Source organism: Bombyx mandarina, chromosome 19, assembly GCF_030267445.1.
Source record: "Bombyx mandarina strain Sakado chromosome 19, ASM3026744v2".
NCBI classification, from domain to species: domain Eukaryota; kingdom Metazoa; phylum Arthropoda; class Insecta; order Lepidoptera; family Bombycidae; genus Bombyx; species Bombyx mandarina.
The window spans coordinates 6,655,260-6,679,451 of record NC_143225.1 but is presented as its reverse complement, the minus strand read 5'-3'; the positions used below and the strand labels follow the sequence as shown (position 1 = coordinate 6,679,451).

Below are 24,192 nucleotides of genomic sequence, written 5' to 3'. Positions count from 1 at the left end.
ATTGAAAAACTCCTGGTCAGTTCTTGATAAAATTAAGCTCATATCAATAAATACATAAGAAGCATCAGTTTTCGAATAAAAAAGGAATCATCAAAATTGGTTCACCTAGAAAAACCGTTCTGAGAAATAAATAATAAAAAAACATTCGAATTGATAACTTCCTCCTTTTGAACTTATAGTCATTTAATAAATTAAGGATAAGTTTACACAGTAGCTCGACCTGTCTGGGATTGTAAATTTCGTAACTTACTGAATAATAGCTTACAATTATGGCACTGTCGATTAGCTTAGACAGGCGGGTAAGCTCATGATCACATAGACTAATTAATAAAAAATCGACCTTATGATACGAGGACGAAGTCACAGTGTGCATTCGAAAAATAATTATTGACTATGATAACATTTTGAATCGGAACACAGAATTGCTTTATGGCAGAAATAGGCAGCTCAGTATTACGAACCCATTCGTGAGTTGTTGGGAGTTCGTTTTTACCATTTCGCTTCGTCGTGGACAAACGTATAGTTTTTTTTTGTATCACAACTAATAGTTTATAGTAGAATTTTATAATACAGACTTACTTATATAACTTATAAAGTCCATCAAGTTGAGACCTTTTGAGTCTGGAATAGAGGTGGTTGATGTTATGTAAAGTATTCGTCCCTTTCCCGCTGTTACGCCACTCTGGCTTCACTACGTCTTGGAGACGGGCCAGCTGGATCAAGTACCTTTGATCTTCCTGAAAGAGTTAAATAAAAATTAATGTATAACACAATACTGTAAAATCGTACTCGCCATGATGGTGGAGCTTGCACGGGTACCACTATTCATCTACTACTAGTTTGAAGAGTAGGACAGACATTTTACATTATAAGGACTTCGACCTCATCTCTTGAAGTTAGTGGCTGAATGTTGTGAATTCCTTGGGCAGTATTCATGTAATGATAAGTAAGCTCTGAGCTCTACTGTAATAAAAAACACAAAAATGTAGTCTATTCTTGAACTATACAAGTGTCACCGACCGAGCACATCCGTTTTTGGTTAGCTTACAACATACAGGGTGTAAATGAGTATGTCCAAATTCGAAAAAGGAATAAAATACAACTCTAGAACAAACAAAAATATTGTTATATTTTTTATGATTAAATACTTTTTTGGTAAGTATATTTTTAATGAGCCACAGGAAGGCAGTTTGCAATAAAAACTCAATAAATATTTTTGCAAAGAAAAATATTAAATTATTATTAAAATGATAGTAATCACCAGTACTTTAACTGGGATTTTTTGTGGGGTGTGGAGAATATCTCTAACCTGTAACACCCTGTATAATAATAATAATAATAATAAATAAAAGGAAAAATCACGTACGGTCACCCCAAATTAGGATACCCTGTATTATAAATATCAGAGACTGACATACATACTTAAATGTATACATATATATTATTATAGATAATAAACACCCAGACAACGAGCAAACAAACCTGTTCATCACACGAATGTATGTCTAACACGGAAATCGAACCCACGACCCTCGGCGCAATAGACGGGAGCGCTAACTACTACACCATCGAGTCAGTCATTTATTTTCGGAATGGCAACAACACCTTTAACGGCTTTAACACACCCTGTATATATTTTCTGAATAGGAACACCAATTTGTCTTCGGGACGACCGTAACGCTCCACCGGAATGGTTTTACAATAAAAACAAACGTCCCTAACTGTTTCGGTTCAGTGTTTAACAATATCGCTCTTGTCCACGAATCGCGGTCAAATCGCTGTGGTTGAACGGCTCCGATAATTCCGCTTTTTGATTAGTCGATATGTTGTTGTTGGCAATAAGTAATAGTTATTGCCAACAATATAAATTGTTGTCAGTGTGTCAACTGTGTCATCGAAATTTATTGATTTCACTAAACGGGACACAGCGATTATCTCAAATTGAACCAAAAAAATATTTATCACTAAAGTCAGGGTTGATTTTAGTATTGGTTCTTAAATAAAGCTGTAAATAATGGAACGCATTTAAAAATATATTCTTATAGGTTATGTTGAAATAATAATATTTTTTTTTTTTTTTTTTTTTATGATTGAAAGTTTACTGGTGGCCCGAAGGCCTTTCCAGTTTCACCAGGACAGGTGGGCGAGCAAAGGCTCAGCCAAGAGGGGTGGGATTTGCTAACAACTGCCCGAGCGCCTCCGAAGGAGACCTAACAACTCAAGAGCAATTGTTTCGCAAATGAATCTACTACCGGATCGGAATCGCGACCCGCTGAGAAGATCCGGCGAGAAACTCAGCGGGCTGATGCATGGGTTAGGTTGCACGTCGACCTCTTTGTCGAGTTCGACGAGTACGGTTACCGAGGTCCCTAAGCCTGCTCCTAGTGTTAGAACTGAAGGCGTCTAATGCAAAGGTTATTGGATCTGATGGATCCGTAAGGACGTGTCTAGGGCGTCGACGGTGACTGGCTCCTGCATGATCAGGATTCGGGGAGTAGTCAGCGGTGGCAACGATAAGGCGATTATCATGACGCATAGCCTTATCGAAGTATCGTTCCGACGCTGACTTAATGTATTTCCGAATTGATTCGAGGCCCAGGTCGTCGTGTAGGTCAACGTTCCTCACGAACCACGGAGCGCCGACAGCTAACCTGCAAAAGCGGGATTGTAGGGATTGGAGGGTGTCTATGTGTGTGCGGGCCGCGTGAGCGAACACCACACTCGCGTAAGTCATGACGGGCCTTATGCAAGTTTTGTAAAGTGTCACCTTGTTCCGAAGGGACATTTTACTCCGCTTACAGATCATGGGATAGAGTCTACCGAGAATAAACGCGGCACGGTCACGGACTGATTTTATATGCGGGCGGAATGTCATCGATGCATCCAGGGTAACGCCCAGGTACTTGACCTTCCTGGCCCAGGGTATGGGTTGTCTAAAGAGAGTAATCGGGGGTGTGAGATTCCTCCTCCTAATCCGGGAGGAAATCCGTGTGGAGCTTCCCCTCTGAAATAGCACCGCAGTACTTTTCGCTGGGTTGATGTCTATGCGCCATTTTCGGAACCACTGTCCTAGGGCTAGGGCTGCGCTCTGAAGCTTCTTCGCGATTAGGGACTTATTTCTACTAGAATAGTAAACAGTCGTGTCGTCGGCGAATAAAGCTAAATGGGTCGGCGGCGACCGGGGAATATCGTTGACGAATAAGCTAAATAGGAGGGGTGAGAGGACAGAGCCTTGCGGGACTCCAGCTGTGAGAGGTCGTGGGGAGGAGCGGGTTCCCTCGACTCGATATCGAAAAGAGCGGTTCGACAAGAAGTCCCGTATGATGAGCACGAGACTATCCGGCACGCCCATGTTGAATAGTTTGAAAATCAAACCATTGTGCCAGACTTTGTCGAACGCTTTTGCGACGTCGAAGAAGAGAGCTCCCGTGTATAACGGTTTTGGTCGATTAAGCCCCACAAGAATGTGCTCCGTGAGGCGGTGCACCTGTTGAACGCATGAGTGATTTGTACGGAATCCGAATTGTTCATCGATGAGAATGCCCTTGGATGAGACGAAATCTCTGAGGCGCTTGTAGAGCAGACGCTCATACAGCTTGCCTAGAGACATGAGGAGGCTAATCGGGCGGTAAAATAATAATATATCGAGGGGTATGAAAAGCTATTTGGCTTACGGCAACATTTCGCGACATTTATCTTTGGAATTAATTAAAACTTTTTGGCGAGGAGTGATGTTGTGTGATTTATTTTATTTGGTCTATTTAGTGTTTCTTCAGGTTTAAAATATGTAATGACGGTGGTTTATTAATTGTTTAGTATATGTGAAAGTGCACAATTATGGGAAAATCAAACAAAGCCGCTGAACGTAACTTCTCAGGATCTTCCAAAAAGTCCACTGAAAAAATCTCAGTAAATTGGTCAGTAAATTACCACCATTTTACTGAGATTATATTTCATCCCATATCATCTCATTTCATTTTATTTCATTTCATTTAATTTCATGCCATGTTTCATATTAATCAAATTCATTTAATTTCTCTTCATATTATCAGTTGTCATAAAAATAAGAATATAAATTAAATATCTTAGATATCAGGTCATAAAATCCCCTAAAAATTGTTTTTTAATTAAAGGTGCGTTTTATTTGGTATTAGCATCAATAGTTCGATGTTTTTAATTGAAATTCTATAAAGTTTATTCCATTCAAATAGCGCTAAAGTATTTTTTGTTATTATATAATTTTCCAAATTTTAAACTTTAAATGACTCTCCTGCAAAGTTGCAGAAATATTGCTTAAGCCCATCACCCCTCGATATATTTTACATTCGGTTTTCAACTGAACAACTCACGTCTAAGGTCTCGAACTTCAATATTACATCGAAGGCGAATCTGCAGGGTGTGCAGAAATCTGTGTACGGCGTCCAGTGCATGTCAAGGGATCGCCTAGCTCTTGTCTCGTCTAGTACATACGATACGAACTCTTCGAACACCGGATATCGTTCCGTTGGTACGGGCTTGTTCTGTGACTGTAATAATTAAATTGTAAAAGAAAAATAAATAAATTACGAATTACAAAATTTCATAAATTACATTTTCAATTTAAGATTCTGTTTTTCATGCTACCCATAACAAGCTTCTTGTACAAAATGCGTATGTTATTTGGAGGTTTCTAAATTCATTACAGCAAAACATCTTACAGCAAATGATACCCAAAACAAAATTACTTATAACTAATACTATTAAGAAGAACACTTAATAAGAAGTCTAACCCGGCGACGCTGATGTGGTCTCTCTAGACCATCAGCTTAGGTAGGAAAAAAATGGATTCCTGAGCGTTAAAAAAAAAGGTAATAAAAAATAAATTAAGATTATATCACTTATTAAGAAGCATTAAGAAGAACACATTGAAGTGGCAGTGGGCAGGACACATTGCTCGTAGAACGGATGGCCGTTGGGGCCAGAAAGTTCTTGAGTGTCGACCGCGTACCGGAAGACGTAGCGTGGGTAGTTCTTCCACAAGATGGACCGACGATCTATCGCGGTTCGCGGGGATCCGCTGGTTGCAGCCAGCGCAGGACCGGTCTTTGTGGCGAGGCTTGGGGGAGGCCTATGTCCAACAGTGGACGTCTGTGGGCTGATACGAAGAAGATGAACACTTACTTTTCTATACTTCTTGATAATCATGCGCCCCATTTTATCGTGAAACGATTTAGGCCAAGCGTGTACAATTTTGTCATTGTACGCCGAAGCTAACCTTTCTAATGGGTGTCTAACTATTAGGAATGTTATCGAATCAGGTTGTGCTTTCTTTATCATTTCTATTGTAGGCCTTGCGTATTTCCTTCTCGCTAATACCAGGGGGACTTCTTTGGTTTTGTCAAGGAAGGCAGCGGAATAATTTGCCATCAAATTGAAGTTGTACATCCACGAAGTTGAAGCTGCTTTAAATATATTACACCTGAAAGGATTGTTTTTATTTGATATTATTGTAATAATATAGTGAATAAAGTAATGAATTGAAAATACTGTTTTTAAATTTAGTTATTGGCTTGTTACTGTTGTATTAACCAAATCATTTCATTTTGTTTTACTTTGAAATTTTGATGAACAACTTAATGATATTTTTTGGTGCAACATATTTGCACGTCTTACCATATAACGTGGTATTGTCTGTTTATCAGATACTCCCAAGCATTAGCTTTTTGTCCACGGCTATCGAGACCGAATCTTGAGCACCCGCTTCTAAGGAACTCACGTCTCGCTTCCATTCTTTCGTGAACCTCCATGAACTTTTCTCTGGTTAGGAGACCATCGTCATGAGTGCCGTTGTCAAATATTAACTGTAACAAAACAATGTGGAATTTAATATAGGCAGCTATAATTTTCAAGAGCTCTTTATGGACTGGTCCTTTAGTGATGTTATTATAGTTTTTAGGATTTTAGGATAGACGATCATTAAATACGTTGCTACAGTTTGGAAATCATTATGTAATTAGTATTTGGAATATATCGAAAACTGACTTGATTGAATTTGGATTTTACTGGGATAGATTTGGTAGATTATACATAGGTAGTTTTATAGCCAAAAATAGTAGCCAAAAAGTGTAAGAATGATCAGTAACCCAAAAAATTCCATTAAAGTTATGAAATGATACATACAATGTATTTAGTGACATTAACCTAAGATAGACTTATAGTGATATTAACACTAATTGCTATGGTACACTTTATGAAGTTATTTATAGCACGGATTCTCTTTTCTTGAATTTTTAACAATCTTAATTGCATTGATGTAGTTTGTACCTGTGCTGGTGCTTTGCGAAATGATATTTACAGTATTGTTAAATTGATAGATTTTGTGTGATTCAAAAGATTTACCTCCGTAAAGAATTTTGAAGATATAAAGTACCTAATTCCATTTAGCTAATATGAGAAGAAAAAAAATCCAATGTATGATTTTCATAACAAAGCGTGTACCTACTGTATTATAAAATAATATTATTATCTTTTCTAAACATATATTTTATATGGATGAGCTTATAGGTGGGCAGCTTGTAATTGCAAAGATTAAACAAATATTTTTGTATACATACGGAAAAAACCATAATATTTTACATACTATTTCGTTTTAATTAGTTTAATTATTTAGTGTTGCGTGAATAATGCGATTATATTAAAACTGTTAATTAATTAACATGATATCATTGCTGTCATGAAATGTTTGATATGGGTACTGTAAGTATAGAGTTTCGTTAGCTATCACAACCTAAATCATTGTTGTTTTGGCGGCCTGTTTTTGTTTAATGTACCTAGTACGCAATTATTATCTGAGCACATTGTATTTGAAAAATAATTATTTAAATACAGAGTTCATTGGTGTTAATCTATGTAGCCATCCGTGATATGATTACTTTTTGTATTTTTGTACTTTAAAAATATATTTAAAGCTAATACGAATTGCTGCGATTTCTCGGCTCTTTAGTGAATTTTCTGCAAATTTGTATGCGTAAGCAATCCATGCATAGATACGTAACGTAGGTCGGTTCTGATTAAGTCACTTTCACTTGGATTTTCCCGGCGAGATGCACTCTCCATTATGTTCGCGATAGGCCCTAGATGATAAATGTCGTCACATGTACTAGTAACAATATTAGTTAAGTAGGTACTACGTACAAAATCATACGCGAGAAAAAATAAATAAAAAAAGAACAAAACCAATATTGTATTCATTCAATCTGTTTACGCATTCGTAAATACGTCGCCTTAAATTTTTAAGTAGATACAGCGTCTCGCAAATTGAGGCTAAATCTTTGGTAGCCCTACACATGGTATCTTTTGATCTTTAATCAAATTTAAAAATAGTCTAGTCATTGATTAGAACCTCAAAAATGACGCAACTCTTTTGCATTGTACACTATGTATTATAATTGAAAAGTGTTTCGCCTGAGGTAGTTTTAAATTACAGGCGATTTTTTTTTTAAATTCTGAGCCTCAAATTACACGAGCTCTCTTTTAATTTCCGAAGAGTTAAATCTGCTATGAATATGTACGAAAATCTTCTCGTTTAAAAAAGAACAAATCTTGAAGTGACAATTAGGAACGTACATAACGAAAAAAAAAAAACGGTCTCATGGATCCCGTTGTCCATTGATGCTTTTTTAAATACGTGGTAATAATTTTTTATTTGTATATTTATTTACATTTATTCAACTGTCGATTTATTTTATTTGACAAAAAATAAAAGTACCTGTATATTAATACGTGAAGCAAAAACGTTGTATTGTAATGTTTTTACGAAAATTACGCAGACAGAGGAATTTGAAATTTCCCACACTTATAAAGAATATAGAGAAGGAGTGCAGAATGTTAATATTTGATTAAAATTATGCATAAAATATATTAAATCAAATAAAAAAAACATTACACACACTATCATTAATTTCATACACACGCATGCATACTATTTGTTTATTGTCAAACTTTTCTTACTGCATATACGAGGGCTACACTAAAAGTATCGGGAATGGAATATTTCCACTGTTTCTGTCATATTAAAATCTTTTTAATTGAAAACTCCTTGGTTTTAAAAATCGAATACGAATTACGAATCGAAATTATTTATTTAAAAAAAGATTCTCGGTCTTGTCACGAGGTTTTGTCAAACTTGTTTAGTCGTTGAGAAAATGGAATTGACTCGAGAAAATTCAAGAGCGATGATTTATTATGACTTTCGAAGTGGTTTAACACAAAAACAGTGTGTTGACCGGATGATTTTTGCATTTGGTGATGAAGCCCCATCCAAAACCACAATTTATCGCTGGTTTGCTGAGTTTCAACGTGGACGTGTCAAGCTCAGTGATGATCCCCGTCAAGGTCGTCCAAAAACTGCAGTCACCCAAGAAAACGTTGATGCTGTGCGTAAGCTGATTGAGGAAGATCGACATGTGACATACCGCGAAATTCAGGCAACTTTAGACATTGGCATGAGTCAAATACAAATAATCTTGCATGAACAATTAGGTGTAAAAAAGTTGTTTTCCCGATGGATACCGCATTCGCTCTGTGAAGAGCAAAAAGCGGCTCGCGTTACTTGGTGCGTCAGGAACTCTCGAAAGATTCCACGCAGGATCCTCAAATGCTGTAAAACCAGTCACGAGTTTGGGTGTTCGAAAATGAGTTAAAGCCAATAAAAATTGTTCGTTCACGGAGTGTTGCAAAAAAAATGGTGGCCACGTTTGTCTCCAAAACCGGCCATGTTACGACTATTCCTCTTGAGGGACAAAGAACGGTTAACGCAGAATGGTATGCTAGCATTTGTTTGCCACAGGTCGTTTCTAAACTCCGTAAAGAGAACTGCAACCGCCGCATCATCCTCCATCACGACAATGCGAGTTCTCACACCGCGCACAGAACAAAAGAGTTTTTAGAGCAAGAAAACCTAGAATTATTAGACCATCCGCCGTACAGCCCCGACCTAAGCCCTAATGATTTCTATACTTTCCCTAAAATAAAGAATAAATTGCGTGGACAGAGATTTTCATCACCTGAAGAAGCTGTGGACGCCTACAAAACGGCCATTTTGGAGACCCCAACTTCCGAATGGAATGGTTGCTTCAATGATTGGTTCCATCGTATGGAAAAATGTGTCAAATTTCGCGGAGAATACTTCAAAAAGCAGTAAATACATTTTTAAATAGTAATGTTGTGTCACTTCGTTAATTCCCGAAATTTTCAGTGCCGCCTAGTTAGTCTGTGTTCAAATTGAGAATAGATTAAATATTGTTTGTCTTTATTAATATTTGTCTAAAGTGTAGTCTTGGCGAAACCTGTGATTATCGAAGTCTTTGACAATAGAATTATAATAGTGTACAAACTTATAATTTCAATTGATTATAGTCGAATTCCGACTACCGGGAGACCACTAGTCTCAATTAAAAGGGATGAAAGAAAAATGTATTTTTTGAAAAAGAAAATTGTGTAAAAAATATTAATTTACATAAACAAATCGTCAATAATTGTAGTTTTCGTGTTCTTATCTCGTGAAACTGCAGCCGAACGAGAAAGGAGGTAGCAGACGCTCCTCTGGTGTAATGGAATCTTTCAACGTAATCTTCACCAACATTCAAGACATCCGATTAACTTTAAAATTCGCTCACGTATATCCTTATTAGGATCACCGAATAAAACAATAACTATAATTTTTAATACAGCTTCTTTCTCAAGCGTAATTTTTTTCAATTTTAAACTCTATGCACTTTTATTTATTTATTGTTTACATGGGTGGACGAGATCACGGCCCGCCTGGTGTTAAGTGGTTACCTGACCCCATAGACACCTACGATGTAAATGCCGCCGCTTACCTCGGGACCTTATTTTGAATTGCGTGTGAAGATATAAGTAAAATATAATTTTACGGATCATCATTCATTATCATTCTCCTGCCCTTCTTCCAGTCACCTGGGGTTGACGCAACATGTTTTCTCCTTCCAAACTCCTCTATCACATACCATTTCTTCACTCACTCCCCTCTTACACATATCGACTTTAACGCAATCCATCAATTTTTTCTTAGGTTTGCCGCTTACTCTAAATACAATTTTAACAATGTGATCCTTTTTATCATCGTTTCTGACACGGTTAAGCACTGCCATCTGTCTTTGTTTTTTAGTAACATTTAAAATACATAGTACCTAAATATATATTAAAATTTTGTTAATTTTTTATTATTAAAGCTATTCTTGTAACTAAACTAGTCAGTTAATTATTCACGCTCGTGACATGCCTCTTATGGGAGGGGCGGAGCCGCGTCATCGGCGCACATATCGGTACTTTCCTGGGTTACGAGCATCATGTCAGCTATACTTAGTAGTGACAATTAACGTGATACTCGACTTCTACAAGAGCGCTTTTTGGTTTCCGAATAAATCAGTCACCGCGGGCCTAGGATAGGGATCCCGCACAAAACCTGCCCCCTCGTGGTCTCTTCTGAATGTCGATTTGGGGACCGGTGAGGAAGACCCATGAAGATAACATGTAAGGAAGATAGAGTAAACATGATTAGGTCTAACCTACGCTGGTTCTAACAAACGATGATGACGACCGTCTGTTGCGTCCCCTGTGCTCAGGATGGCGGGCAGACCTTTGCTCAACGCGTCACTTTGGTCCCAATCTGCCTCCGGCGAGTTATGGTTTGTCGCCGGCTAGGATAGGCTGTTTTAGTCGATCCTGACAAAAAACGAGTGAGCAAACAAGCTCACGGTCACTGAAGGTCAGTAAAGTCGTGATCTTGAAACCGAACAACACTTATCCTACCTTACGAGGGGCAAAAACAACCAAGAAAGTTGTGCGGACATTTGTGTTTTGCCTTTTACATAATTTTATATTTTTTAATTAGCAAAAATCCAAAAGTTTAATTATCAAATTTAACATTATCCAAGTCCATTATCAAAGTTAACGAAGAGTGTTATTATACTAATTCTACTAATGTCGTCATCAAGGGATAAAACGTCCGGTACATTCGTATCTAGCGATGCACCGATGTTCGCATCTGCTGGAAAGTATTAATTTTTCTAATGAAATACGTACTTAACAAAATGTTCACAGTACTTTCTTTCACGGTTCTTCTTTTACACGGACTTTCGTAGTTACTTGGTGGTAGGACGTCTTGCGAGACGCATGGGTAGGTGCCACCACTCTACTTGTTTCTGACGTGAAGCAGTAATGCCTTTCGGGTTGAAGGGTGGGGCAGCCGTTGTACTGTAAATACTGAGGTCTTAAAACTCATGTCTCGAAGTGGATGGCGGCATTTACGTCGTAGATGTCTATAGCCTCCGGTAATCACTCAACACCAGGTGGGCCGTGAGCTCGTCCATCCACTTAAGAAAAAAAAGGCTAATTCGCTTCTTAGCAGATTAATCACGAACTATCAGCATAATTGGTGAGGATATAACAATTACCTACCCATAGTTGCATTTTAATTATTACTGAGTGTATCTTAGATTACAATGGTGCAGATCTCAATAGCCAGAATACCATGTTTTATAGAAAAACAAATATATAATTAACTGCTAGCTGAGTTCGAAAAAGTTAAAGTTTTTAATATTAAAGGTTAATTACAATTTTTTTACTAAAATATCAGCGAATTGTTTTATATTTGTATACGTATTCATTAATCGTGGTCTGTAATGTTAATTATCTCGTTTCCTTCGCCCACGCAAGTCGATGCACTGCCGAAGTGAAAGTAAACACATACCTATATGAATACGTTCGCTTTTTTTCGGTTTTTATATTTAATTTATGCAGCAGCGAAAGTGTATTTGTTTATTATTTTTCCAAGCAAAACACTTTTAGTTTTGTTGTTTGTAGGTAAGTATTGTAATTACATTAAACATTACGTTACTGGTGGTAGGACCTCTTGTGAGTCCGCACGGGTAGGTACCACCGCCCCGCCTATTTCTACCGTGAAGCAGTAATGGGTTTCGGCTTGAAGGGTGGGGCAGCCGTTGTAACTACACTGAGACCTTAGAACTTATATCTCAAGGTGTGTGGCGCATTTACGTTGTAGATGTATATGGGTTCCCGTAACCACCTAATACCAGGTGGGCAGTGAGCTCGTCCACACATCTAGGCAATAAAATAAAAAAAAATAAAAAAAAATTGGTTTGAATGTAGATTTGTGTACATTTATTATAAAGTACGTAAAATGCTATTTGTGGTTCACTGCAATTGTCTATAACAAGCTTAATTTTCTAAACGACAGTCAACGGCTCTGCTAAATTATTAACACTTAAGCAAGATCGTTACGATAAGTGTCCCCCCTACATAACTCCACCAGTTAATCGGCTCGTATTTGAAGAACAATCAAACTCATTGGATCGTGTACATACCATAATTTTCCCATCACGCGCGGCCACATACCTATCTGGATTTTCAGCTCCGGTATATCGTTAATGACTCAACTGCGTTACACCTCAATATAATGATCGGTAGCGCGGATGACCAAATAAGTGATTCATCGTTGCCATTGTGGATCGGGTTTTGGATCAAGTAATACTTGACGGTTTACGGGCCTTTGCGAGTATCACTGATCCATGTCCCCATCGTCATACTTACACATACACACACGCACACACACACACCCACACACGCACACACCCACACACTCACACACACACAACACACACATACAAACACACGTACGTACTACATTCTTACAGATCGCTCTTCCTGGTTAACTTACTTTACCTGGTGACCTAGCACTGAACCACTGACTTTTATAACACAGGTTTTCCTAGTAGGTATATAATCAGGGAATATTATTATTGTGTACCTCATAAAAAAGCCATCTATACTATTATACTAGTGTTATAAATTCTTGTACGTGTTTGTATTTTAAGAGGCTTGATTAAAATATTATTATTATTATGTCTTTGGATGTTTTCCCTATATGTGGGTCGCAGTAGCCGTAGTTGAACAACTTGCTCGGCTTAAAGTATCCCGTTACTGTTTCCGCGGGGATCGGACGCTTGGCAACCGAGCGTCAATTGAGTTATTTGCTTATATTTCAACTCTCATCTAGACAAACAGTCACAGAACAGAATATGGGCATGATATTGACCGAAACACATGCCTACAAAAGATAATTGATTAATGTGATTAATCTAATCGAAGTTATGTTCGCTTAATTAAAACAGGCGGAAGTGTTTTACGGTATAACGATCCAATTTAGCGGCTTTACTCAATTCAGTTCAATACAATCCGAGCAATTTTCAGTATTCAGACCGTTGTCCACTAGATCTTGTTTGCCGCGAAATGAATAGTGTATTCAAATACACAGCTATTCTAAAATGGCAAATGCTTCATAGAGTAATGTAACTTTTAATGCACGACTTTGTTTAAAACTCTACAAGAAAGTCTAGTTTTCATATTGAAGTTAAGAAAAGTATTTTCATTATTATTGTCGCGATGGCCAAATACGTCGTATTTAAAAAAAAAATTAGAAGTACATTGATTAATGTCAATTGTGAACATATTGTCTGCCCCAATATAATAATAGTTCCATTCGTACTTAATGACAGAAATATCCACTAAAATCGATGACGAAAAACACTTAGAGTATTTACTTTGTAAGTTCATATGAAAAGAATGAAAACAATTCTTTCATTCGTTGAAAGAATCTGAAATGGGATTGCGGCTCATTGTGCTTTATTGGATCGAATCGTGTGCCCCGAGACGATGGGTTCAAATCAAATAAGTTTTCCGTCAAAACGTGCTTAGTAACATTTCGAATGCACTCACGAACACGGAGGGGCTATGCTAAGCTTCTGTTGTTCAATCCCTTTTGTATTCCTTAATTGTGTTTAAACACGAATATGTTTACTAACGTATTTTATGGGTGAATAGTAAGTACTACAGTTATAAAAAATTCAAAACGCTTTTTTTTCCTACCTATGCTGATAGACTTGAGAGGCTATTTCAGCTTCGCCCTAACATGTAGGTGAGCTCACGGGGCTCAAACCGGAGTTTCGCTAGCAGTGCTTCGCAAAATCTACCACCGGATCATAAACGCGACCCACTGAGAAGATCCGGCGAGAAACTCAGTGGGCTGTGTCTGTGGGTACCTTCATATAATCCATACTAAAATACGTGCGACAATAAAAATAAAGTGTACGACAAAAATAAATAACATTTTCCTTAATAAGTTTAATCCGACCGTTCCGTTGAATTCGGAATCTAAAAATACAAAATGTTACATTCTATCGTTGATACTTCCAAAATTGAATACAAGTTCGTCTCCGCATTGAATACGAAATTCGATTTCTTTCCTGTCTACTTAACCGAAATGCGGTTTGAATAAAAACCTAACACGAACACACGCGACCTATTTTCATCCACAACTTGGAATTTTACGAGGTTGTTAGGAGTGGCATAATGAGCGAAGATTGAACATAGGTTGGGTAATGTATTGATTGGCAATCCTCAGTAAATTATGTACAGGTAATGCATTGTATAGAGCAAAATCTGAGATATATTACATTATCATTTTTTAACCGACTTCAAAAAAGGAGGAGGTTTTCATTTCGACTTTATGTTTTTTTTTGTGTTTGTTACCTCATAACTTTTGACTGGATGATTTTGATGATTCTTTGTTTATTAGAAAGCTGACGCTTCCCGTGTGGTCCCTTTTCAATTTAGTCCAGTTCTGATAATGGTATCCATGAGAAAGCCAAATAAGACTTAAATTTGCATTAAGTACATACGTGCGCGACAAATAGATGAATAGCTAAATAACTCAATATCAGGCCAACCGACTTCGATGATTTTTTTTTTAGTGTATATTAACTTGTTTTGGAATATCTTTTTTTTTCTATTTGAAGTCAGTTTTTGTTAAAGCATGTCTATTTACAATTACTAGAGGTCCCGCAGTAGTCGAAATTCGACTATAATAATAAATATATAAATAAATAAATATTTTACTAACAATCACGTCACGTTAACTGGTCCCGTGATAAGTTCGTAAAGAACTTGTGTTACAGGTACCAGATAACGGATATAAATGTAAGATTTTTATTATACACATACATATATTTAATATACATCCATAACCCTGGAATAGACATTTATATTTATCATACAAATATCTTCCCTTGGCGGGATTCGAACCCGCGACCCCCTTGTGTAGTGACCATGTCAATTACCACTACACCAGACGGCCGTTAAATAATTAATTAAAATAATTAATTGGAATTGTAAGTTTGTACACTATTATGATTGTATTTTATACTTCTATAATCACAAATTTCGCCAAGACGATTCTATAAAAAAATATTAATAAAGACAAACAATATTTAATCTATTCTCAATTTGACCACAGACGTCAAGAACAAAAGTTTGACAATAAATAGTATGCATGCGTGTGTGCGTCAAATACATGGTATGTAGTGTGTGTAATGTTTTCTTTATTGATTTAATGTATCTTTTATGCATTATTTTAAAAAAATATTAACATTGTGCACTTCTTCTCTATGTTCTCTATAAGTGTAGAAAATTTCATACTCCTCCGTCCGCGCAATTTTCGTAAAAAGGGATCCAAAATTTATGCTTCACGTATTAATATATATATTTTATATATGATTTTAATAAACGATGTTGTCATTGGACGTTGTTACTACGTATTTAAAGTCATTCTTATTTCAAACTTGTCGTTGTTACTTTAAACCTTAAAACGAAACGTGTTCTCAATGTTATCTTCTTCTGAGTCGGTCTCTTCATTACTGAAGGTCGTGTCTAATCTAAAATGTGGACCACTCGATCCACAATGCTTCCCCACGTCTTCCTGTCCTCGGCGGTCTTTATAGCCTCGGTTATTGGCAGGCCGGTGAGCGTCTTAACCAGATCAGACCAGCGGATAGGTGAGCGTCCGCGTGATCTTCTCCCGTCAACCTGACCAACTACCATCAGCTTCTCCAAGTTTTTGGGGCCTCTACGAGCGATGTGGCCGAAGTACGCGAGAATACGTTGGAAGCAGATAGCGGACAGCCTTGTGGCAATGTTATAGTGTGTTTTTATTCTGCTACGAACGTTAATTACGTCTGCAGTCAGGTCAGGACAGCAAACTTCAAACTACAATAACGCTCAACATATCCGCAGGGCGCAAACAACGTGAGCTCACGCGATTCAATCCGTAGGGTAGGGTAAATAAAACAAAGAACTTTTGTTTTTATTGTTTACGCGCTGTATTTGATAATCAACGGGAGACTAGATACAAATCTCAGTACTGGTGGATGAAACAAGAACGGAGGGATATTCCTGACTGATAACTTGAGATGTAAAGTCGATGTCTCATATGTCAATGTCTCATACGAACCCTGTTCTTTTTAGATTGGAATACGTGACTGATTTGCAACAAAAACAGGAATAATAATGGTGCCTGCGTGTATAAAGCAATCCTCGTTAGTAACCAAAAATATTGCGCTTTCAATTCCATTTTTTTCACTTAGTAATTCTAAAACAATAAATTATTATGAAGCTTACTACTAACTTATTGCATTAACTCTTTTTTTCACTTGTGAATTACAATAACAGTTTAATTAAAAATGTACGAAAATAATCTATATTTTTACGAACATTTTTCAATAATAACAGTATTGAAATGACACGCCATTTTTAATTAAAGTGTTGACGTCGACCGATATGATGGGGTACATGGGATGGTCTTTTACAGTAGGTGTGCAGCTTAATCACAATCTGGTATTCAGACCCAGACCACGAGAAATGAGATACACGGCCCAAATAATGTATTACTGATGGTAGGATCTCTTTTTACTGGTGATAGAGCCTCTTGTGAGTCCACACGGGTAGGTACCACCACCCTGCCTATTTCTTCCATGAAGCAGTCCTTTCGGTTTGAAGGGTGAGGCAGCCGTAACTATAGTGAGACCTTAGAACTTATATCTCAAGGTAGGTGGCGGTATTTACGTTGTAGAGGTCTATGGGCTTCGATAACCGCTTAACACCAGGTGGGCCGTGAGCTCGTCCACTCACCTAAGCAATAAATAAAAAACCTATCCGCGCTATACGTTAGTCAAAATACATACACTAAGTGATTACGTTAAGTTTTTTTCCGAATTCTGTTTTTAGTGCACGATGTTGTTACTATTACATAGGACCTGTTATAAATTGTTTAATTAGTCAAATTGACGGTGATGATGGAAAATACTCGAATCACATCACAAAGTCACAAAGTGGATCACAAAGTCAGCATAGTTTACAATTTTTTCTACGACTCATCAAAGTTACCGGAAGTTTGACAGATCTTCGATTATTTTTAGCAATCCCATTATAGAGAGATAAAAAAATTGTCGAACGGGCACTATGCGTTCGAGTTCATCGGAGCGTTCGCTTGCCATAGTAAAAATATCATCACGACGAAAGACTAAAATTACTTTAGTTAAATCGGTCCACTTGGTAGATGTCAAATCTAAAGTGCCCATTTATTTACGTTTCAAATTATTTTTGGCTCTTTTGCAACGAAAACAGCGATTTCTTGAGTAAATTTTTGTAAAACTGATGTCTTTAAATGCACACAATTCGTACATACAAATGCTATGTTTGAATAAAGTTTTATTTGTATATTATCCACCTTTTATTGTTTTGAAATAAATTGCTAGGAAATATTTACAATACGTCCGCTGAAAGATTTAATCACGCTTAAAGTTCACTTAGACGGCGTTGTAAAGTTGTCCACTTTGATATTCGTAGTTAAGTAGTGGATACAAATAAGTGTAAACTTAATTATGTTTTGACCGAATAATATGAAGGTAATTAGTTACACGTAAAGTGTAAAAGAAAATTTTAAGTTTAATACTAGAAACATATTGTTTTACGGGAAAAGGAAGTCGAATAGAGTAATACAATTCCTTTGTGAAGGAGCGTTCTCTGAATATTAAACAACTGTACTGCGATCCACCAGTTAGGTACTACTGTATGTGTTGTGAGCCCGACAAGTACCTATGCTATGGCTATGTCCCTGGCATTGCTGAAGTCCATGGGCGACGGTAACCACTCACCATCAGGTGAGCCGTATGCTCGCCGGTCTACAAGGACAACAAAAAAAAAAGAGTGCCATCACCCAGCTGATTTTGCCGCGAAGGAATCATGCGTTCGGGTCTCAAGGGGGATAGCTCCTATATACAGTACAATAGAGACCAAAATGTGTTTCTACAATTATCTCTAATATCAACATTATAAGCGATCTGGCTTAAGAGGAGGAAAGATGTTAAAAAGGAATATCACTTTTGAATTATTACAAACTTTTCGGTTCTATTTGATTTCGAGGAAGGAAACTACAATTGAAAATTTAGTGAAACCTTATTTTTTACATCATCGGCACCCGCGTTTCAAAGGAAATGCCGTTACAACATTCGATATAATGATATACTTATTCTTTAGAAGTTTTGATTATTAGAGTACTCTGAATATATGTAATAACCATTAGTGGATCGAGTACGGGTCACTGTATCGTATTAATGACGGACCAAATGCATAACGGTTTTTTTTTACTTGATATTACAGTCATTATTGAAGTTCGTCTAATTGAGTAAGAAGTTAGAAGTTGCCAACGTTTGAATTCGGATTAAAAAGTATAGTTGCTGTTCTAAAGAAATTGTGCCGGAAATATCGCTACAGGTTGGGTGGTAGGTTTCTTAATCGGTAGTAATGGTATTAATCGGTTACTGAATCCAATAGACAGCACGACGTCGATCCCGCCATCTACCTTGAGGTATGAGGTCTAACTGTCAATTGGATAGTATAAAAGCTGTCCTACCCTTCAAACCGAAACGCATTACTGCTTCGGGGAAGGAATAGAGTAGTTACTTACCCGTGTGGGCTCTCAAAAGACGCCCTACCAATAATAACTGGTATTGAAAACGATTATTCTTTATCGTCATTAGGAGGCTCCTTACTCAAGAGCCCTACCCGCTGGTCACTTGGACTATAGACGCCGCCAAAAACAACAATCTATATTTGGACAACGATCAATAGATATCCGGTGAAATAATCATAAGCAGATTCTATATTTGTTCTTACATTTGGTCTATAGGCGAGAAAAAGAAACGAAATTATGAAAACGAAATAGTTTTAAATGATAAACCGTTTTTTTTTTGACGATAGCTTTTCCGTACAATAATTACCAGAAATTATCCATGGTCGTCTTGAGTAGACAACTTTAAAAACCATTGTTGTTATTCGTGTTACGAATTCGACGCGCTTTGAGCTCTCAAGCTGATCATTGAGTACTATGGCTCAAAAAAAAAAAAGATTTTGACACAAAGAGCACACAGCACAAAGAATAATGTGCATGAAATATTCACTGAATACACATTTGACACTCTGACGAAGCCAATTTACATACATAATTCCTACATTAAAGTTAATGCGTTTCACCAGTTTTTTTTAAAATTTTCATTAACATATTACGGAGCTTTAAAACCTAACTAAATATCGTCTCCGTAACCGACACAAGAAAACGTTTTTTTAAATTTAAGTTTACATAAATGAATTTGTCAAACTTTGGAGGTTTGAAGATAGAAGGAGAAAAAGCTTAAGGCACAGAGAGTGAGAAAGAAAAGAAACAGACAACATAGTAACAAAAACAACCAGAATGGGAAAGAGCCCGTACCTATAAGTGTAATATTCTCCTTTTAATTTTTTCATGTAGTTAGCTGATATTTTATGCTTTACCTACGTCTGCATTGACAGCGCACAGACTTCGCAATAATTTAAATAAATATCCTGATAGCATTCCTAATAATACTAGTAGTTACTACTAATACGCACAAGAGGATCAAATCCAAATTCCCTAATTACGTCACACTATTTTTTATTTTCATACATAAAGAGGCAAGCTAAATGTTTCGAAACGACAAACAGTCACCAGTGTACATGTATATCTGAACAGCTAAGTTCTAAGACTTGAGTTCTCAGAAGCTCTCGCAGCCCGACGATATCATCTAAAATGATCTCAAGCGCTCGAGATTGGGCACGAATTTAATTATTTTACGCTTAATTACAAATAAATAAGCATTCAAACACAAAAATCGGATACAGCGGTTTTCATTTTCTGGAATTTATTGCCACGAAAAGTAATTATGAGATCACAGATTATATAAGTTTTTAGATAAAGATCCCGGAGCGAAGTTCTGTTACTGGTTCTAATTTTTTTCTTTTTTTTAATTTATTGATACACTAAACAAATTACAGCCATAGAAATTATAAGTTTAAATGTTTAAAATAACAATCTGGATTGCAATTGAAAACAGGTGCATACAGAAAAATAAATTAACAACTGAACCGATGCCTAAATACCTTGTATACATACACACATACGCTCACACACACACAACCGCACGCGCACACACTCACACATATGTAAGTTACTATCTGATTAAATTAAATCTAATGTATCATTAACTGGACAATATTAATTATTTGAGAATATGTCTAACTAATTTACAATAAGTTATAAATTAGTTAGACCTATTATAACTATGCATATTGGATCTGTTAGCCTGTTGGTCTTCCACAATAATTAGATTCGAAAAAAGAGTAATAGTCTTTAAAAGTACATACTGGAAATTGAGACTGAAATATTGCTATAGCGCACACAAGCAGTAAAGCATTTCGTGTCGTTCCTTCTAATCCGCTAAGCATTCGCATTCGTGTGCAAAGGTAATTTGGAATTATTTTTATGGCATATAACTACCATACTGTCTCTTTATGAAGGCGGCTTAGCATTTTACGAGACTAATATAGCTTGAATTACGAGTTTATGCTGCTCCTCTTAGAATAAACCTACGTTATATTTCTCAGGTGATATTATTAATTTTGATGGGATTTAATTATTTCTTTTTAAGATTTTTTCATTTATTTTATAAGTTTCCAGTTTGCTGAAAAATATGAGTGAACAGTTCTTAAATAAGTAGAGAGGGAAAGAGATAGTAAATACTTTATTATACTTAAAACTATATAATATACTAATTAATAAGAGATAATTAAACATAAATAAAACATAATTAAAACTGAAAATAAGTCATCAGGTAGGATATAATTTGTACAATGTACAAGCGGTCTCATCGCTGAAAGCGGTCTCTTCAAGAAAACCGTTGTCATCTAGGGATATTCTGAAAAAAACACGGCAGGCATATTAGAGTGTAATATTATTAACAATAGCTTTACATTATCAGCACAACAAGATTATACATTACATTACAAGATATTTACGTTATCCAGAGATATTTATTAGATACTAGCTGACCCGGTAGACTTTGTAGTGCCTCAATCGATAAATAAAAAACCTAAGCTTTTGTATAAAATAAACTTAAAACAAAAAAAAGGAATCCGTCCGACAGGGAACACATGAAAGGAAAAACAAAATTGTTATTTTTATTTAATTCCGAGCATTTTCATATTTACTTACCTTTTAAACCTTCTCTGGACTTCCACAAATAATTCAAGACCAAAATTAGCCAAATCGGTCCAGCCGTTCTCGAGTTTTAGCGAGACTAACGAACGGCAATTCATTTTTATATATATAAGATAGTTTAAATCGATTGTTAACACGCGCTAAACCTTAATACGGCTCTGAAGTTTGCGCAACTATCGGTACGGAAGACGATTTATGTATTTTTATAATGATTCATTTAAACTAAACTTTAGATTTAGGCTATTATGAAAACAGATGTATTGTGTTTACATTTTTTTATTTCAGAAATAGATTCGATCAAGAGCACCTGTACGATATTTCGCCATTATATTTACACGTAGCGTAACTTTACTGGCGTTTACTGGTGGTAGGACTTCTTGTGAGTCCGCACGGGTAGGTATCACCACCCCGTCTATTTCTGGCTTAGAAATTGTGTCTCTAGGTGGGCGGGTGGGCGCATTTACGTTGTAGATGTCTATGTGCCCCAGTAACCACTTAACACCAGGTGGGCTGTGAGCTTGTTCACCCATCTAAGCAATAAAAAAAGCGTATCGCATTTAGGTTTTCAGCATACTGAGAAAACGTTTCCTGAATTGAAGACAAACACTAATGATTAATCAATATTTCGGTTTGTTCACACCAAACACGAAACATCTTGAAGATTTTTATGTTTTAATCTTTGATTATATAGACGTGTATATAATCAAAGGTTTTACTGTAGTTTTTGTTCTGTACACTGTTCAACATAGTTTGCACACGCCACTATTTACCACGATTCGGTTTTTACCACGATTTTCACATTAAACAGATTTCGGAAATTTCGATGAGCCGTATCGACACTGAGTTCCAGTGGTAGCACCAAAAAATTAATAAATACAAAAAAGTAGATCTCTCTACTCCTAGCATCATAGTCTTCGGTTACTCCGTGGTCATGGCGCCAACAACATGCTGTAGTATTATAGTGTATGAAACGTAACTAGCCAGGAAAATTAAAAAAAAATCGTAACATTAGTTGACTGCGCTAGGTCAATAATAGCTCCCTGGGTTGCTTAAGAGCTCCATGACCTCTTAACCATACGACATATGGCATCGTTTATCTCAATAAGTAATATAATAATAATAATGATATCATTCATTTTGTGAGGTTGGTCTGAGATGTCGACCTAGAATACCCCATCTCTTCCTATGCGTCTCGTAAAAGATGGCTAATTCACCGGAGAATGAACACCAAGGCTCTCTGAGTATTAAACCAGTGCACTACGATCACTGGTATTTTCTAAGTGTAGGGGGTATTATAAGGCCGGTTACATAGTGGCACTATACTGCCTATTTCTCATCATCATCATCATCAACTCAAGCTGTCTACTGTCCACTGCTGAACATAAGGCTCTCTAACTAATGTCCAGTGCGGCCGGTCCTTTGCCATCTGTATCCAGCGTGACCCAGCGATTTTCACCAGGTCGTCAGTCTATCTGGTAGGTGGCTGTCCCACACTGCGCTTGCCAGTACACGGTCTCCACTCGAGGATCTTTCTGTCCCATCGGCCGTCTGATTTTCGCGCTATGTGATCTGCCCACTGCCTCTTCAGCTTAATAATCTTACGGATTATGTCAGCAACTTTTGTTCTTCTACGGATCTGCTCATTTCTGATTCGATCTCGTAGAGAAATCCGAAGCATAGCCCTCGCCATAGCTCGCTGCGCGACACTAAGCTTCCTAAAAAAATCTTTTGTGAAGCACCACGTCTCGGAACCGTAAGTCATCACTGGTAACACACATTGGTTGTACAATTTTGCCTTATTTTATTCTTGCCTATTTCTGCCGCGAACCAATCATACGTTCCCGATTGAAAGGTAGGAGAGCTGTTATATAATGTAATAATAGGTGGGTGGCAACATTTTAATTTCTATAGGTTTCGGTAATCACTCAACATCAAGGCAAGCTACTTCCTCGTTCACCTTTACAAGAAATAAAAAATAAAATAAAATATATATAAGTGGGATATCGGACTTTTTGGTTAATTCACACTGGCACACTAGTTTTATTTTAAAAGAAGAAAATAAAAATGACAGATATAAGATTGTCATAACGATGTTACGAATGGTATTTAAAAAAAAAAAAAAAGATTTTGTTGTTAAACTAAATATCCACTAAATTTCGCCATACCATCCCACATATATATAAACATACCAAATCCAGGAAATCATATCTTAATAGAAATAATTATATAGTTACTTCGTTGAAATCTTTTGCATGAAAAGAGATACTAATTAGGTATTTACTTTAAATTGAATTAATTAGTTTACTACAATAAAACTTTGCTCCCATAATGAATATACAATTACTCTGTTTACTATATTTTCATTAAGTTTACTAGGTCTCTGGGAGAAATTGAAAGCGTAGAAATAAATACTGTCCATGTTGATGAAATAATAATTTTCAATATGTTTTTATTTAGCTAAGCTGTTATTTGTGGTGAAGCTTATTGTGAGCACGTTCTATAAACAAGTCGTGACTTCGACGACAGTCATCGTTAGCTCATCCACAATAGTAGAATAGAGATTCAAGGCCCACGGTATTGTATTAAGCGCTTACTAGAGCTTAATAATGCCAAATTAATGCTGCTAGATACCTTGCAACATGAGGTCGTAGACTCAATTGTGTCATATAATGGCTATCTCAACTTACACACCGAGCTTCTTGCGACCG

The 24,192-nt window shown here is 36.6% G+C and overlaps 1 protein-coding gene across 3 annotated transcripts in view; it reads right to left on the bottom strand.

Annotated features, from left to right (window-relative positions):
• The window catches only part of LOC114241286 (carbohydrate sulfotransferase 11), a 76,149-nt gene that overhangs the window by 4,537 nt on the left and 47,420 nt on the right, over positions 1 to 24,192 (bottom strand). For all 3 annotated transcript variants that reach the window (XM_089735151.1, XM_089735152.1, XM_089735153.1), the window contains 4 exons: positions 5,653 to 5,840; positions 5,161 to 5,458; positions 4,350 to 4,526; positions 580 to 737 (listed from right to left, as the gene is read on the bottom strand). In XM_089735151.1, the coding sequence (XP_089591277.1) occupies positions 580 to 737; positions 4,350 to 4,526; positions 5,161 to 5,458; positions 5,653 to 5,840 (821 nt within the window). The remainder of the gene's footprint in view (positions 1 to 579; positions 738 to 4,349; positions 4,527 to 5,160; positions 5,459 to 5,652; positions 5,841 to 24,192) is intronic.